At 31.0% G+C, this 14,329-nt stretch overlaps 1 protein-coding gene across 2 annotated transcripts; it reads right to left on the reverse strand.

Annotated features, from left to right (window-relative positions):
- Positions 1–2,596: 2,596 nt before the first annotated feature.
- LOC110601506 (SWI/SNF complex subunit SWI3D) lies at positions 2,597–10,234 on the reverse strand. Of its 2 annotated transcripts, none has more exons than XM_021738660.2 (8): positions 9,712–10,234; positions 7,882–8,405; positions 6,460–7,107; positions 5,444–5,610; positions 4,660–5,363; positions 4,289–4,476; positions 3,752–4,199; positions 2,597–2,912 (listed from the first exon to the last, which is right to left on the reverse strand). In XM_021738660.2, the coding sequence occupies exons 1-7, from the start codon at positions 10,145–10,147 to the stop codon at positions 3,825–3,827; spliced, it is 3,042 nt and encodes a 1,013-aa protein (XP_021594352.1). In that variant the 5' UTR covers positions 10,148–10,234; the 3' UTR covers positions 2,597–2,912; positions 3,752–3,824. The 2 variants fall into 2 exon arrangements, with proteins under 2 accessions (XP_021594352.1, XP_021594351.1); XM_021738659.2 differs by having other exon boundaries at positions 4,660–5,366.
- Between the last annotated feature and the right edge of the window lie 4,095 nt (positions 10,235–14,329).

Below are 14,329 nucleotides of genomic sequence, written 5' to 3' on the forward strand. Positions count from 1 at the left end.
CGGATTCCAATTCTTTCAAGAACAATTTCCTATTGAAAGCGTTTAAGCGTTTTATACTGTATTAAGTTTTTTAGTTAAAATGATAGGCCAAATGCATCAAGTTAATCCCTATTTTTACTCAAAACTGTCTTGATTTTTTCATGGTTGATATTTAACACTTGATCGTATAAAATTGTAACTTGTGAGAACTAAATTTCATAAAAGTAATGTTATCTAACCTTGAATTTTATGGAAGTGTATTTATTAAATCCCTAAAAAATGCATTTGTAATTTATATGCACATTTTGATGCATGATCGTGACAGGTATGTAGGGTGAGCATTCATGTGTAATTTATATGCACATTTTGATGCATGATCATGACAGGTATATAGGGTGAGCATTAGGTGCTTCGATTTAAAATTGAATTTAATGGATTAGATTTAATAAATTAAAAATTGAAATATTTATAAAAATAAAATTAAATTAATTTTAAATAGAAATTAAATTGCACTAATTTGATTTAATTTAGTTGATGGAATTTTCTTTTACGTTTAGATTTTTAATATTTTAAAGTTTAATTGAAATATTTTAATTTATCTAATTTTTTTATATTATAAAAAAATATATTATTATTAATAAGTTTGTTTTTTTTTTAAATTAAATCGAATTGAAATAATTAAATTTTTTAAAAATAAAAATTAAATTAAAATTAAAATTTTAATTAGATTGAAATAAATAAAAAATTAAATTAAAATTTTAAATTAATTTAATTCAATTAATTTTTTTCAGTATTTACTGTTTTACGAGACGGTGCATGTGTAATTTATACACATTTTGATAAATGAAAACAATTAGTGTTCGCTTTCCCTTTTCATACCTCTTTTAGAAAGTTAAGGTGTCAAATGTGGACGTACAGTAAGGGATCAAGGGATGTTTAATGCAAAAGTTAGGATGTTAAACTTCAATTCAATCTCGGTTGGCACACAATTTCAGCTGGACTATATGTCGGCTAGGTCTATCTATAGGGTTGAGCATTAGTTGATTTTTTTTATTGAAAAATTGAATCAAACTGTTTTTTTTTTTAATATAAAAATTACACCTATAACTTATTTTTTGATAATTTAATTGCAATTAAAAAATAAAAGATATTAATAAATTTATTATAATAATGTCAATTAAATTTTTAAATTTTAGAAGATATTTTTTTATTTGAAAAAAGAAAATTTTCTTTAATAATGGTATTTTTTTAAAAAATACTTAAGCTAAAACAGAGAAAACAGAGAGCCAAACAAACAGTTTACAGAGAAGCAATAATGAGGAAAAAAATATTTCATTCCACTCTAATAAAAAATACAATATACATGTTGAAATATATACAGAGAAGATTCTAACTAATTTAGTTGACGTGTATATGGCTCACCTATTAGAAGAATTCTCTCCTAACAAACTCACTGCCCTTCCTAGACACGCTATGTACAGCTCATACTTACAATACTTTTGTTAATTAATTTTCTTCAATGCTTTCTAAATGTCAAAAATATAAAAAATATTTTTTTGAAACAAATAAAAAATTAAGATAGATTACATAGTTACTAAGCTAACTTGATGAATTTATTAGTAGATGAGGGTGGTTAAAAAAAAATACTCGTATAAATATTAGCTTTTTCGTATTATTTATGAAGAAAAATAATAAAAAAAATACTTATTCATCCCATGCTTAGTCAATAGGTGAAATATTAGTTCTCATATACATACATATTTTACTTAATTTTTTTTAGCAGATTCAAAGATAAATTAACAGATATACTGAGAAAACTCATAACGAGACTCTTTAACATTTCAAATGATAGCCTCTAATATCGCTGAAACAGAAATTAGAGAAAGCGAGATCAACTAATAGTGTAAACAATCAGATTCAATGATATAGAGAAGCAAACTCCTATAGCAAATTTAATAGCTGCTCGCCATGCCATATCTTTGCTACCGGAGGAGAAAAGACTGGAAAGAGTTTTTAGCAACAATGTTTAAACCTAGTTGCAGAGGATGATCCACTATTAAAGGAGGCATCCACAATGATTTATTATAAAGTGCAAGTGAGGGCGGAAAATGTTATTGTGGAACGTAAGAAAAACGATTCATCAAAAATCATTCGGAGCCTTCTTAATACTTCGACTTGAACTGCGGAAAAGATTAACATGATATACTACGTATAATAAATAAAACCTCTAATTGAAAGCCTGAGCCATGCAAAATTTTTTGTTTATTACCCCTTTATCAAAGGAAATTTTATATACTACCTTGCCATTTGTAGAATTAATGCCTAAAATGGCAAATCAAAAGGAATAATAAGTTTAAAGTTTTTTTTTTTGTGAAAATTTGTTTTAATTCACATAGAAAAAAAAAAATTAAGACTTACTAATATTTATTTATTATTTTATATAATCAATTTACCATTCCATGTATATATCCACATAGAATCACCATTTATCTGATAATTTACTTTCAAATGCAAGTCTTTTCCAAATGAGACATTCACTCATGTCCTGAACGGATTTGGTTATGGTTATGCATATGCATATGCATATGCCTGGTCGGAGTTAAATTCTAGAGCTTGGTTATCAAATATAACACTGCTTGAAAATATGGGGGAAAAAAAAGGAGAATCTAAGTTAATACCTACAATCTCGGAGCAGTAAGAAATTTTACATACCATTACAAACTACACAACACTTAAAAATATCTAAAATCATATTTGCCTAAACCTTGCAAATTACAACCAAAAAGAAAATTCCAAGCCGTAAATTTGTCAGGTTTTCATCCCCATACTTGCTGCTACTGGTCCTTGCTGTCAAATGGAATCCGGCAAGTTCTTCATCTCCAGGCTTGTTACCAAGAGGTCAGGTCACGAAGGACGATGCCAGCGATTTCCTCCTGCGAAAATTTCCCGAGTGAGATATCAGCTAAACAGTAAACACTAATATGTTTCACTTAAAGATTTATGTTCTCGTTGCTGGAGTTAGAACTTGCACCCCGAGAACCATGAAGGCATTAACTGGATACACCATGAAAATGCATCAAGGATCATGTAGCCAATGCTTTAAATTCTCACGACTTAAAGGCCAATAACGAAAGAAGGAAGGCGATTAAAATTATATAATGACGTCAAAAATGATGTTAAGGTTTAATGATACAGTTATCATGAAAAGTGTGTGCAGGTCAATGGCAAAACATGTCAATTATTTCATGCAACAGTTAAAAGTAGAACATCGTAGCATACAAGGGCAGGGGCAGGTGGGGCACCTTTCCATTTTCCTCCCACTTTAACTGTAAAGTTATTACTAATACTGCAACTTCTTAAAGGTATAAGGTGACTAGTTCACAAGTAGATTTTAGAACTAGTATTACTTCAATCCTTGGATCCCTCCAATCAAAACAGATTTTCAAGACGTTGTGTAAATAAAGGATAGACACCAAATTAATGCTCTGGGTTTTCAGTATGAACTGAAAATAATATCCAGGTTCTTAAGACGGATGAGAAGCACAAAATAGAGCCAGCTAGTTCAAAATTAGTCCTACAGTTTCCTCATATTTCCAATTTTCCATGTTTCTTCTTCAAAACCTTTTGACTTCAAATCAACTCAGTTTTATCAGTCTAGCCTGGAGATATTTAGGTTGTAATCAGCTGATCAAACTTCAAGTTCTCAAAGGAGACTCAAAACTCCTCCAAGTTCTAGAATATAAAAATAATTAGGACAGTGAAGGACACTCACTTGTTAAAATGGTTGGTACTCACTGGAGCATAAAAATCAACAGAGCTCTATTCACATGAATCACGAGGAAAGACTATTTTGTCCCTACTGAAGAAAGTTTGTCCTGGCCAGAGGGCCGAATTGAACTCCCTGCTGTAGTTGTTGGTACAAATGAGTTAGATGGGGTGGAAGCCAATGTCCCCATGGGTCTTGCAATTGGTGGCCTTTGGGAAGTCATGCTCATTGGGGGCCTTGGAATTGAGTTCACAAAGTTGGTTGCAACTCTGTTGGTAGGCGACGTTGGTGGCATTCCTCTAGATGAAGATGCTGGTAACCCGAGTCGGGCTGCAATGATCTGCGCTCGTTCATGGTACAGCCTTTGCCTTGACCTGTCAAGTTGCTCCCTAACCCTCATTATTATGTGGTCCATTTCATTAAAGAAAGCCAATTTCATTTCCAATTTATGCAACTGCAACAGATGGACCCATCAGAAAGATCAGATTTATACAATCAACAACAGATGAAAACATTGACACCTGAGCACAACATGAAAAATACCTGTTTTTCTATCACCAATGCAGCAAGTTGTCGGATTTGGTCTTCTTCCTGTTTTTCAAGAATTCTTGCCTTCACTGCTGCTGCTGAAAGTGCAGAAACTGCAGCTCGCTTTAATTTATCAATGGTATTGTCCTCTTTAATCTTCCTACAATCAGGTTTCTCTTTTTTACTGCCTTTTTGGTCCTTAACTGCATAACACCAAAATAAAAAGATAAAAATTGATGGGAAATACAAGCATATTAACTCCCTCAGTAAACCAATTAAGGATTTACTATTTTGTCTAAGAATATTCCAAGTTCCCCCATGATAAATGTAACTAGACCTTTTCAGACACATGCACAACCCAGACACAGAAGGGGAGAGCCAGAGACCTGTAATTGTTCCATTTTCAACCACTGAATTTGGTGCAGCTGGCTGCTGACACTCTTTTGCTTCTGAAGGCAGTTCAGATGACATGTCAACATCCTTTGGCACCTCTATGGGCTGAGACTGATCTCCTACTGAATTTGATTTCACTAGTTGCACATTCTTCCCTGCAGGCAGAGAATCTGAGATAATGTCTACATTTTTTGATGTCTCTGCAGCTTGAGACTGAGAGGCCTCTTCAACCAACAGTGGTGCAACTAATTGACAAGGCTCATTATTTTCAGAAGATTTCAAATCAGGCACCATCTCTACATCCTTAGAGACCTCTGTTTGCTTAGAGGTCAAAGCTGCTGAAGATCCTTCCTTCTCCTGAACAAAACTCAGTGGATGCTCAGGCTTCGCTTGCATTTCATTTGATTCCTTTAAACTACTTATCTGGGGGTTCTTCTGATACTCCAATTCACTAGATTCCTTCAATTTACCACTTTCATTTTCCTCATGAGAAATTTCTGTGCCTGCTTCATTTGCAGTATTTACCTTCTCAGTGGGGTCATCATTTATAGAATCTGGAGGCTGCTTTTCCTCTGGAGCAGAATCTTCAGTTTTCTTGTCATTGTGGTCAATTGACAAGTCTCTTCCATTCAAACCTTTCTGGGTTTGGCCTTCATGGTTGTATTGTTGAGCATCTTGATTAGCCATTTCCATGGCACTGCTGCAAATTTCTTATCCCATGAGAGACCATTTTTCATAAAGAATTTAAGGAATGGAAAAAGATTTACATATACATACCAATTTGGACCAGCTGGTCCCTTCAGGTCATCTGGTGGATCTTCCAACAGAAAGCAGTGCCTTGCAGCCAGCTGCACACCAGGAGAATTGCTATTTAAGGATTTCAAAGAGCTGCGAGCTGAAGCCATAGCCACATCACTTCCTACCAATCTTGCCAAAAATGCTGCCTACAAAGGAAACCAATAACATGTAAGTTTTAAGACATTTGCTACATTTTGAAGGTGAAAGTTCGAAGGAGATATTTTACTGCTTGCAATGTAAGCTGTAAAAGGGAGTGAGGAACGAATATGGAAAATAATATACATGTTGAAGTGTTTCACTCTTCATGTGTACCATAGGAGCGAAGGAGGGAAAAGGCGAAAAAAGAACTAACAAACTTTTACTTTGCATTATTAGTTTGAAACATGACAGAACTTATTTTGTTTAAAGCATGTTTAGTCTAAGCTTCTTTCACATTCAATAGGAAGCACTTATATGTTGACCATATGCTTGTAGGAGTAGAAGAAATTTAGAAGAGAAGATTTCAGAGTAAGAAGAAAGAATTAGAAAAGGAGAGAATTAGAGATGAGAAGCTTCAAGAATAATAAAATTGTTATTGATTTCAGATCTGCCTCACTATTACAGATTGCCCTGTTTTATACTCCCTAGCTAGAATAATCGTCTTTTGACTTTCTATAGCCACCCTTAATAATAATACAGCTATGTATTTCCCTCCAAAAACTATCCTCTCTCCACTCCAACTCTCTATTCGTTTCCTCAACCCACTCAATTAACCCTTCTGCACTCCATCTACTCATGTGACAATCATCTACCATATGCAGCTTTCCCCCTGCTTTTTTGATATTGTTTCCTGCTGCTGAAACCCATGACCTCCGATCACAAAGGAGCAACTTTACTGTTGCACCAAAGTCCAGCCGTATAACATTTGTATAGTATAATTTTTCCCCCTATGGTTGTTAATTTCAAATGCACCCAAAGAAATGCCCTAATTTCCTGCATATTAACATTTGACTTACCAAAGCCATGACAGGATTTCCAACTTCAGCAAATGAGGGCTGATTTTCAGGAGCACAAGGATAACCAACAGCTTCAAATGCTTCTGTAAGTGCTTTAAGTGCCAAATTTTCACTGGAATCCAGAACTGCCTTCACTTCACTAGATTCTTCTGACTTTGAAGATTTTTCATCAATTACTGCTTCACTGGCATTGTTGGGCTTTTCAGCTTCCACTGCATCTTCTGGTTTTGAAGCTTCTAGAGCCAAACTCAAGGGCAGATCCTCCTTGGAACCACTTTTATCCCCACTTGTTTCAGTCACATCTTTGGAAACAGATGTATCATCATTGGTTGCAGGTTGATCCGTAGTTTCTTTGGAACTCCCATCTATATCATCATCACAGTCAAGAAAGACATCCTCAATTGGCATTTGAACAAAGTGCAATATACATTGAGCTTTAGTTTTTGTGGCAACATGCTCTGCTATCTCATTCCAATTTTCTTTATAAAGTTCCAATGCTTCAAGAAGAAGTAGGGTCTCTTGATCTGTCCACTTCCCACCACTTAAACCAGGAGCCTCTGCAGGTTCCATGAGAATAAAATCTGATGAAGACATGTCTGAGCCAAATTTCCCATTATTAAAGCATTCAGCACATAAATCATAATCTGCCTGTCCAACAAGAACATAATCAGAAGAAATGATGATGAAAATTAGGTTGAAAATGAATGTTCAAGAAGATATTCTCATCCCACATCCTTATGGATTATGTTATTTCTTAAATTTGAACAATATCTAATAAATAACCAAATGTATATTTACAAATATATTTATTGGGCTTAAAAAAACGACGTTTCATAAATTGAATTGAACTATGTTCCTTTCCCTGCAATGAAAAGTATTATTCTCAGAAACTTCTGCAGATCATGGAACAACAAATTTAAAAATTCAACTCAAGCCAGCAAGATTCAAATAGTAATTTAAATTATGCCACTATAATGTCCCAAATGCAAACAAATAATGGTTTCAGTTTGTTATATAGCCATATTGTTCAGCAGGATCTGTCAATAATGATATGAATTCAACCCACAAGTCAAAATTTGAACAAAGGTCCAACAACAAACATATTCCTGAGAAGCACACTTCTCACATCTATGAAAAAATATCATGTGACATGAAAATGCAACTGCACTCTTGCAGTATTATGAAATATCTAATAGCCTATAACAATATTTGGCATGCATTTTATTCCAATTTTTAATCATAAAATATTAACACAGGAAACAGGGAGATTCTGGAGTTTAAAATTATGTTTTGAGCATATCAACACTATTTCAAGTCCAAGTGATGTGGAACTGACACCTTCTACCTAGATGATAGTTCAGTACATCAATGTGTTTCTTCCTTCTGTAGAAATAAATTTATAAATTCTGAAGAACAACCAACCTGCTTCTGGCAATGATAGCGCTTGCGAGAGCAATCAGTTGAACAAGAATTGCAGTGGTATTCAACAGCTGGCCCCTCAGCCCTTACCAACTCTTCTGCAAGTGAAGACTCAGGAAATAACCCAGATGCCAGAGCAGGAGTTGAAAGATTAGGCTTGGGGGCAACAGGCGGACATGGTTGAATGCTTTCAAAGTGAAATAACTTGTCAAGCAATGAATCATTCTTCACATCTCTTACACCATCAGCACTGACATTAGAATCTATTTGTGGGAATGGGTGGAAATTAATCAATCCCCAATAGTCCAAGAACTCTAGCACCTCTTGCTTTGCATCAAGGTCTGCAACTTCAAGCTCAGACAGATCTTTCAATTCAATCTGTATATTTGGATTTGTATGAAATCTTTTCACAATCCAATTACGTATCTCCATGTAGGTATCAGGTGTCCTGGTTTGGGACTTCCCATTAAAGAAAGAAGGCAGTGCACGCTCCTCAAGGAGGTGAATTTTTGTCCATGAAAACCAACCTGTAAGCCCCCCCAAAAAAATTGCCCAATTAAGTAGCTCCTCAAACAATTATGGCACACACACTTAACAATCAAAGCTCAAAAATGGAACTTTCAAGGGTAATTTTTAGCAAAATATGAGTTCAAAAGGCCTCGTTCTACTTTAAATATCTACATTAAGGATTTTGCTTCAATAGGCTAAAATACAGCAAATCCAGGATGAAGACAAAAAGTTCTTGCTGAGTCTGCCGGTATATATTAAATTGAAAATTGGTTAATCACAGTCATGGTTTATGTTGTGAAAAGGAAGGGGGGGGGGGGGAATAAAATTATACATTCCAAAGAGTGTAATTAAGCTAAAAAAGTTTTTGAAGATGCCAATGCTATAAAAATTTATTGAATATATGATGAGAAAAGAAGTGTCTAATATTTCATATTACCTAGATCATAATACAATAATATACATTATGTTTTGGGGTCAATTTCAAAAGTAATATTTTATGGGTGTATATATATATAAGAAAATTTAGAGAGGTTGGGTTCCATAGCTCCCACTTACCCCACCGCCACGCCAACAAAAGCTCTCCACCCATGCAGATAATGAACTCAGATTAGGCATCAAATATAAATTCATTCTAGCACTTTCCCCACCTTACACTCAGAAAATAAAAACACAAATTAAAAAGAAAAATGCAAATCCACTACCGCTGGTGAAAGCATCAGATACAACCTGATTAATTGTGTGTTGGCAACTAAACCAAGAGAAAAATTTTGAACCCTCACTTCACTAACACACCAAGAGTATTATATGTTTATGTGAGCATATGCATATATTACTCTCTCTTACTTTACTTCCTTTTTTCTTCTCCCCTTTTTTCCTCAGTAACCAAATGGATGATTTCTAGCAACAATCAATAAAGGAGAGAAAATTTTGATAAAACAATCAAAAGTCACTCATGCTGTCAAGTTTAACACGTTCATCATTTACACCATTCCACATTGGAGAAAAACCATAAAATTTTGCTAAAAACAATTACAAGTCACCAATAGTTTCAAGTTAAGCACTTTCATCATATTCACGATTCCACAGTGGAGAAAACCATAAAACTTTGCTAAAGAAAACCACAGTTCAATATGAGCGAAAACACAAAAGAAAAATCCTACAAGAATGATCAAATTTAACTCCTCGTAATTGAAGCAAATGGCCCCAATTTAGCTACTATACCAACACAAAATTCCCAAAACCAAAAGAGAAAGGAAAAAAAGAGCTCCTTTCAAGTAAATACATATAATTTAAACTCCCACAAAAAGCCACTACGCCACTCACCGCAATGACTAGGCACCACATGGGCGTTAGAATCTCTGGATCTAATACCCTCAAACTCCACTTCTATCGCCGCCTGCAACTCCTCTAGCTTACTCACCTCCTCATCCAGCGCTGCCACCATAGCAGCATCGGACACAGCAACCTTCTCCTCGAGCTTAAATCCAGAAGCGGCTGTCCCGGCGGAAGCCGAAGAAGCCAAATTATTGGGGCTCTGGCGGGCTCTGGTCAACGGACCTCCATTGTGGATCGGAGGGTGAGAGATCAGGCCCTTCTCGCGTGTGAGCCGTTTCGACGGTGTAGACGAAGAGCTGGATGTCGAGAGCGCGTTGACTTTTCTCTTTTGCCCTCCGACTCGCCTCCGTGACGATGCGGGCTCGGCCGACGCCGGTGATTCTACTCCCGCCCCGGCTGAGGTCCCCGCTGGTCTATCCTCCATTGAGTGAATTATTCGAGGGTTTGGTTTGAAGCACTGAGGAAGAAATACACCATTTTTTGCATATTGCTTTCAACAGAGATTAATTTATTGCTTCCACGGTAAGTAAAATTATCTATTATAGAGTTGTGTAAAAGTTGTATCTGGCAATAGTACATTTTAGCCCACAATAACCAAATTAAAATTCAGGATTTTTCTTTTAAGGAGTGCAATATTGTTATTATTAAAATTTATTAAATATAATTACATTCCAAGGAACTAGGTACATTTTAAGCAGTTATTCTCTCTCTAGCTAGCTTAGAGAAGTTACCCCTTTGTTTTCCTTCTTTACTTTTTCTCTCTCTAGCTTAGGGCTCTCTCTTTTGTTTTTCTTCTTTACTCTTTGCCACTCTTTTTATTCTTCTCTCTAATTTACAACTTTCTCTTTTATTTTTCTTCTTTACTCTTTGCGACACCCTTTTTCTCTATTTGAAATATAGATTTAAATTCACCTTTAAAATAAATTTATATAAATAAATAAGTTTTTACTTTTCAAAAAAGAGATTTATTTTTTAATTTATTAAATTTTAAATCAATTTATATGAGATTGAATTTCTAATATTTTAATTACATATAAGCTACCTCTTCTGTGAAAGCTATGCTCAGTGTCTACTTTTATATGTACTCCAAAACTATAAATACCCCTATTGAGTTTTAGTATATAGTCTTAGATGTCGAAGGGTTATTGAAACTTAGTTTATGAAGGATTTTTAGATTTTTGTACTGTTTTCTTTTGATCAAAAGAAGATTTTTATGTCATATTTACTTCCTTATTTGCTCTGATCTTTTATAGTTTTTAAGTTTTCGCGATTGTTAAGAAGTGTGATCGACTTTGATTTATTGATATAGCACTCTATAGTCTCTTTTATCATCTTTTTGGTAATTTACTCAACCTCTCTCTATAGTTTATTTCGATCAGTGGCTAGTCAAAGTTCTTTTTATCGCTGCAAATTCAGGATTCTTTGAAATGGGTTAGGTTTAACATTGTCTCAAGTTTTTTTGAGTAACTTCTTTTTTTTTTTATAATTTAAAAGCTTTTATATGGCTTATAGGCTTAAAAATCTATTTTTAGTAGATTTAAATTTTTGATAAAACAAAAAGAGGCTTAAAAATCTATTTTTAGTATATTTGAATTTTTGATAAAACAAAAAGTATATTGGTAAGATAAAAAGTTATATTTTCTATATATTATTACACCTATATTATTATGTTATATAGAAATATATATATATTATAACAATGAAATTTCATTCATAACAAATAATAGAATTTTAAATCCAAAAATTTCAACTCAAAACTTAATTATAACTCAATTTAAATTCAAACCCACTAAATTAAAAGACTATCGAGTCAATTTTGATTTACTTACGCCTACTTTTATAGACTATTTTTGCTTCATCACCAAACTCCATGGCTTCAAAGGAAATGATAAAAAATTGTAATACAGAGAGCTCAACCAGTATCAAGAACAACGAACACAAATAACTATAACTACTCTCAGCAATATTCTAGATAGCCAAACAAAGGAAATGAAATGATTGTAGTTCTTGAGTTTGTTCTCGTAAAGGTTGATTTCTAAGTAGAAATTGTTTCAAATCATTGGGATATAAAATTTAAATCTTTTTTTCAATATTTTCTCATCCTTCCAACATCGGTTTTATGGTTGTATGATACCAAATAACGACAAGACATTGGCCCAACGTGGAGTCGTTTGATAAAAACTACTTGTTTCTTTGAAATGATTATATGAAATATGCTTCTGTACTTTTCTTCTTCAATCTAAATACGATTGAAATACAAATTAAAAAATTATGGCTATATTAAAATTATTTTAAAAAATATTATATAATATATACCTTCATGGTATTTAAAAAATTATTAAGTTTATTTAAAAAATTCATTAAATCGCTTATTTTTTAAAATTATTTAATTAAAATATCTTTATATTAAACCGTTTTATCATATAAATTATTAATCATTTTATTTTAGTCTCAAGGATTATTGAAATCTTAGGATGCCTTTAATTTATTTAGTAAATTGAATTTTGAAAAATTAATAATAAATTATAATATAATCTTTAAACTTTTATTTAATTAATAAAATAGTTTTTTAAAAAATTATTTTATTTTAATATAATTCTTAAATTTATATTTAAATCTCATTGTTTATCTTTCATTTTAACTTTTATATATATCATTAATTAATAAAAATTTAAAATGTGAAATAAAATAAAATAAAATTCTATAAATTAAAATATATATTTTTTATTTGATATGATTTAAAAAAAGAATTCAAATGAATTATTATAAAATTATACAAAATTTCAATTTCTTTCAAAATGAAAATTAAGTTAAAAAAATTAAAAATTTTCATCTCAAATAAGAAATTGTTAAAAAATAAATCATTTAAATTGAACTCTTATAAAAAAATTTTATTCCAAATAAAGAGTTCATATTTTATTTTATTTTATATTATTAATATAAAATAGAGTTTGTCACATATATAATTTGCAATAATTGAACATAAATATTTAATAAAATACTTTAATATATACTATTTATATATTATTTTATCAAATAGCATTACATTTGTAATATATTTATTATATATGACAAATATAAATTCAAAATAAAACTTTAAATTAAAAGGCAATAAGAAAAATTTACAAACTATATTGTAATTTATTTTTAATTTTTCAAGTGCTTTAATAATTTTAATTATCAATTTTTTAAAAAAATTATTGTATCATTATATTTCTCTCTGTTAGAAAATTTTGTATTAATTTTATTATTTATTAATTAATTAGCATAAAATTTTTCTAAAATTGAATTATATATAATGATAGCCTATTAAATTAAATTAAATTCTAATTTTTTAATATTAATATTATATTCTATGTATATACCTAAAACTTTATACAGCATATGCATAAATTATTTCTACTTCTTTACATTATTATTGTATTTTTCGAATTATTAGGAATTCTTTTTACTAATATAATATTATTAAAATTAACAAATATGATATTTAGATTTTCTAATATACTAATTAAGAAGCATAAAAAAAATTGAAATTTTAAAAATGATAAAAATATAATATGACTTACCAAATATCAAATTATTTTGTCTTTACTTTGTATTTTAGTAGATTGTTATATTTTTATTTTTAATTAATAATATATTCTTTTATTTCATATAAATTTTTATTAAAAAACTGTGATATAAAACTTTAGTCCAAATAAAAAGTAATAAAATAAAATATAAAGTAATTACAATAAATTTTAAAATATTATTCACTATTTATATATAAAAACTAATAAATTACACATATAAATTAAAAGAAAAAATTACTGTAGTTTCTCATAGGAAAATTCAAAAATTAATTTTTTATTGAAAAAATATATTAAACATTATAAAAAAAAATCTAGTTTTAACTAGTTGTTTAGTTAATACTTACCCGTTAAGTAGGATAGAAAAATCTAAAATGCATTATAGAAATAATTAATAGATATTTTTATAATTTTTTTTGAATTATTTAAATTAAATATTAAAATATTTATGACACTCAAAGTCTGGTAATAAGTGTATTTGAATAAATTTGAGAAATATAAAATTCTACTTTTTTCAATTCAAAATCTCTATTTCAAAAAAAAAAAAATTATGCGGAACAAAAAAAATTATGCTAAACAGAGAGGGCAAGGGTTTTAAAAAGCCAATATCACCTTGTAATTTTATTAAGTGTAAATAAAAATAAAAATAATGAAAAAATGTGTAGGGGCAGGGAAAACACCCAGCAAAAGCAAATGGGAAAACATAGAAAATGAGCAAGAAATCACACGGCTACCAACAGTAACCCAACTTGAGGGAACATGCTAACTTCAACATATACACTGATTATTCACAAAACTATAACATATAAAATTAATAAACTATACCTTGTTAATGGGGTTTCAACCCCAAATAGGAAGTAAAGACAAAAGTAATTTTTAGTTTTGTTTCTATTCAAAGCTATAATTTAAAATTCTGAAATATGGTCCCATTTTTTCCTTTAAATATCCCTATTATGAAACGTTAATATTCAATTTTATAAGAAAACTTTCTTCTAAATTCTCCAAAGCTCAGGGGAGCCTTCACTGTCTCATAATTC

This window comes from Manihot esculenta, chromosome 15 (assembly GCF_001659605.2).
Source record: "Manihot esculenta cultivar AM560-2 chromosome 15, M.esculenta_v8, whole genome shotgun sequence".
Lineage (NCBI taxonomy): Eukaryota > Viridiplantae > Streptophyta > Magnoliopsida > Malpighiales > Euphorbiaceae > Manihot > Manihot esculenta.

Bases quoted from the DNA above. Each gene is read 5' to 3' on its own strand.
- LOC110601506 (XM_021738659.2), bottom strand. From the start codon at position 10,147: ATGGAGGATAGACCAGCGGGGACCTCAGCCGGGGCGGGAGTAGAATCA. The intron at 5,367-5,443 runs GTATGTATATGT...AGAAATTTGCAG, and splicing joins GGACCAGCTGGTCCAAATTG to CAGTGCCATGGAAATGGCTA. The intron at 4,200-4,288 runs GTATTTTTCATG...CATCTGTTGCAG, and splicing joins CATTGGTGATAGAAAAACAG to TTGCATAAATTGGAAATGAA.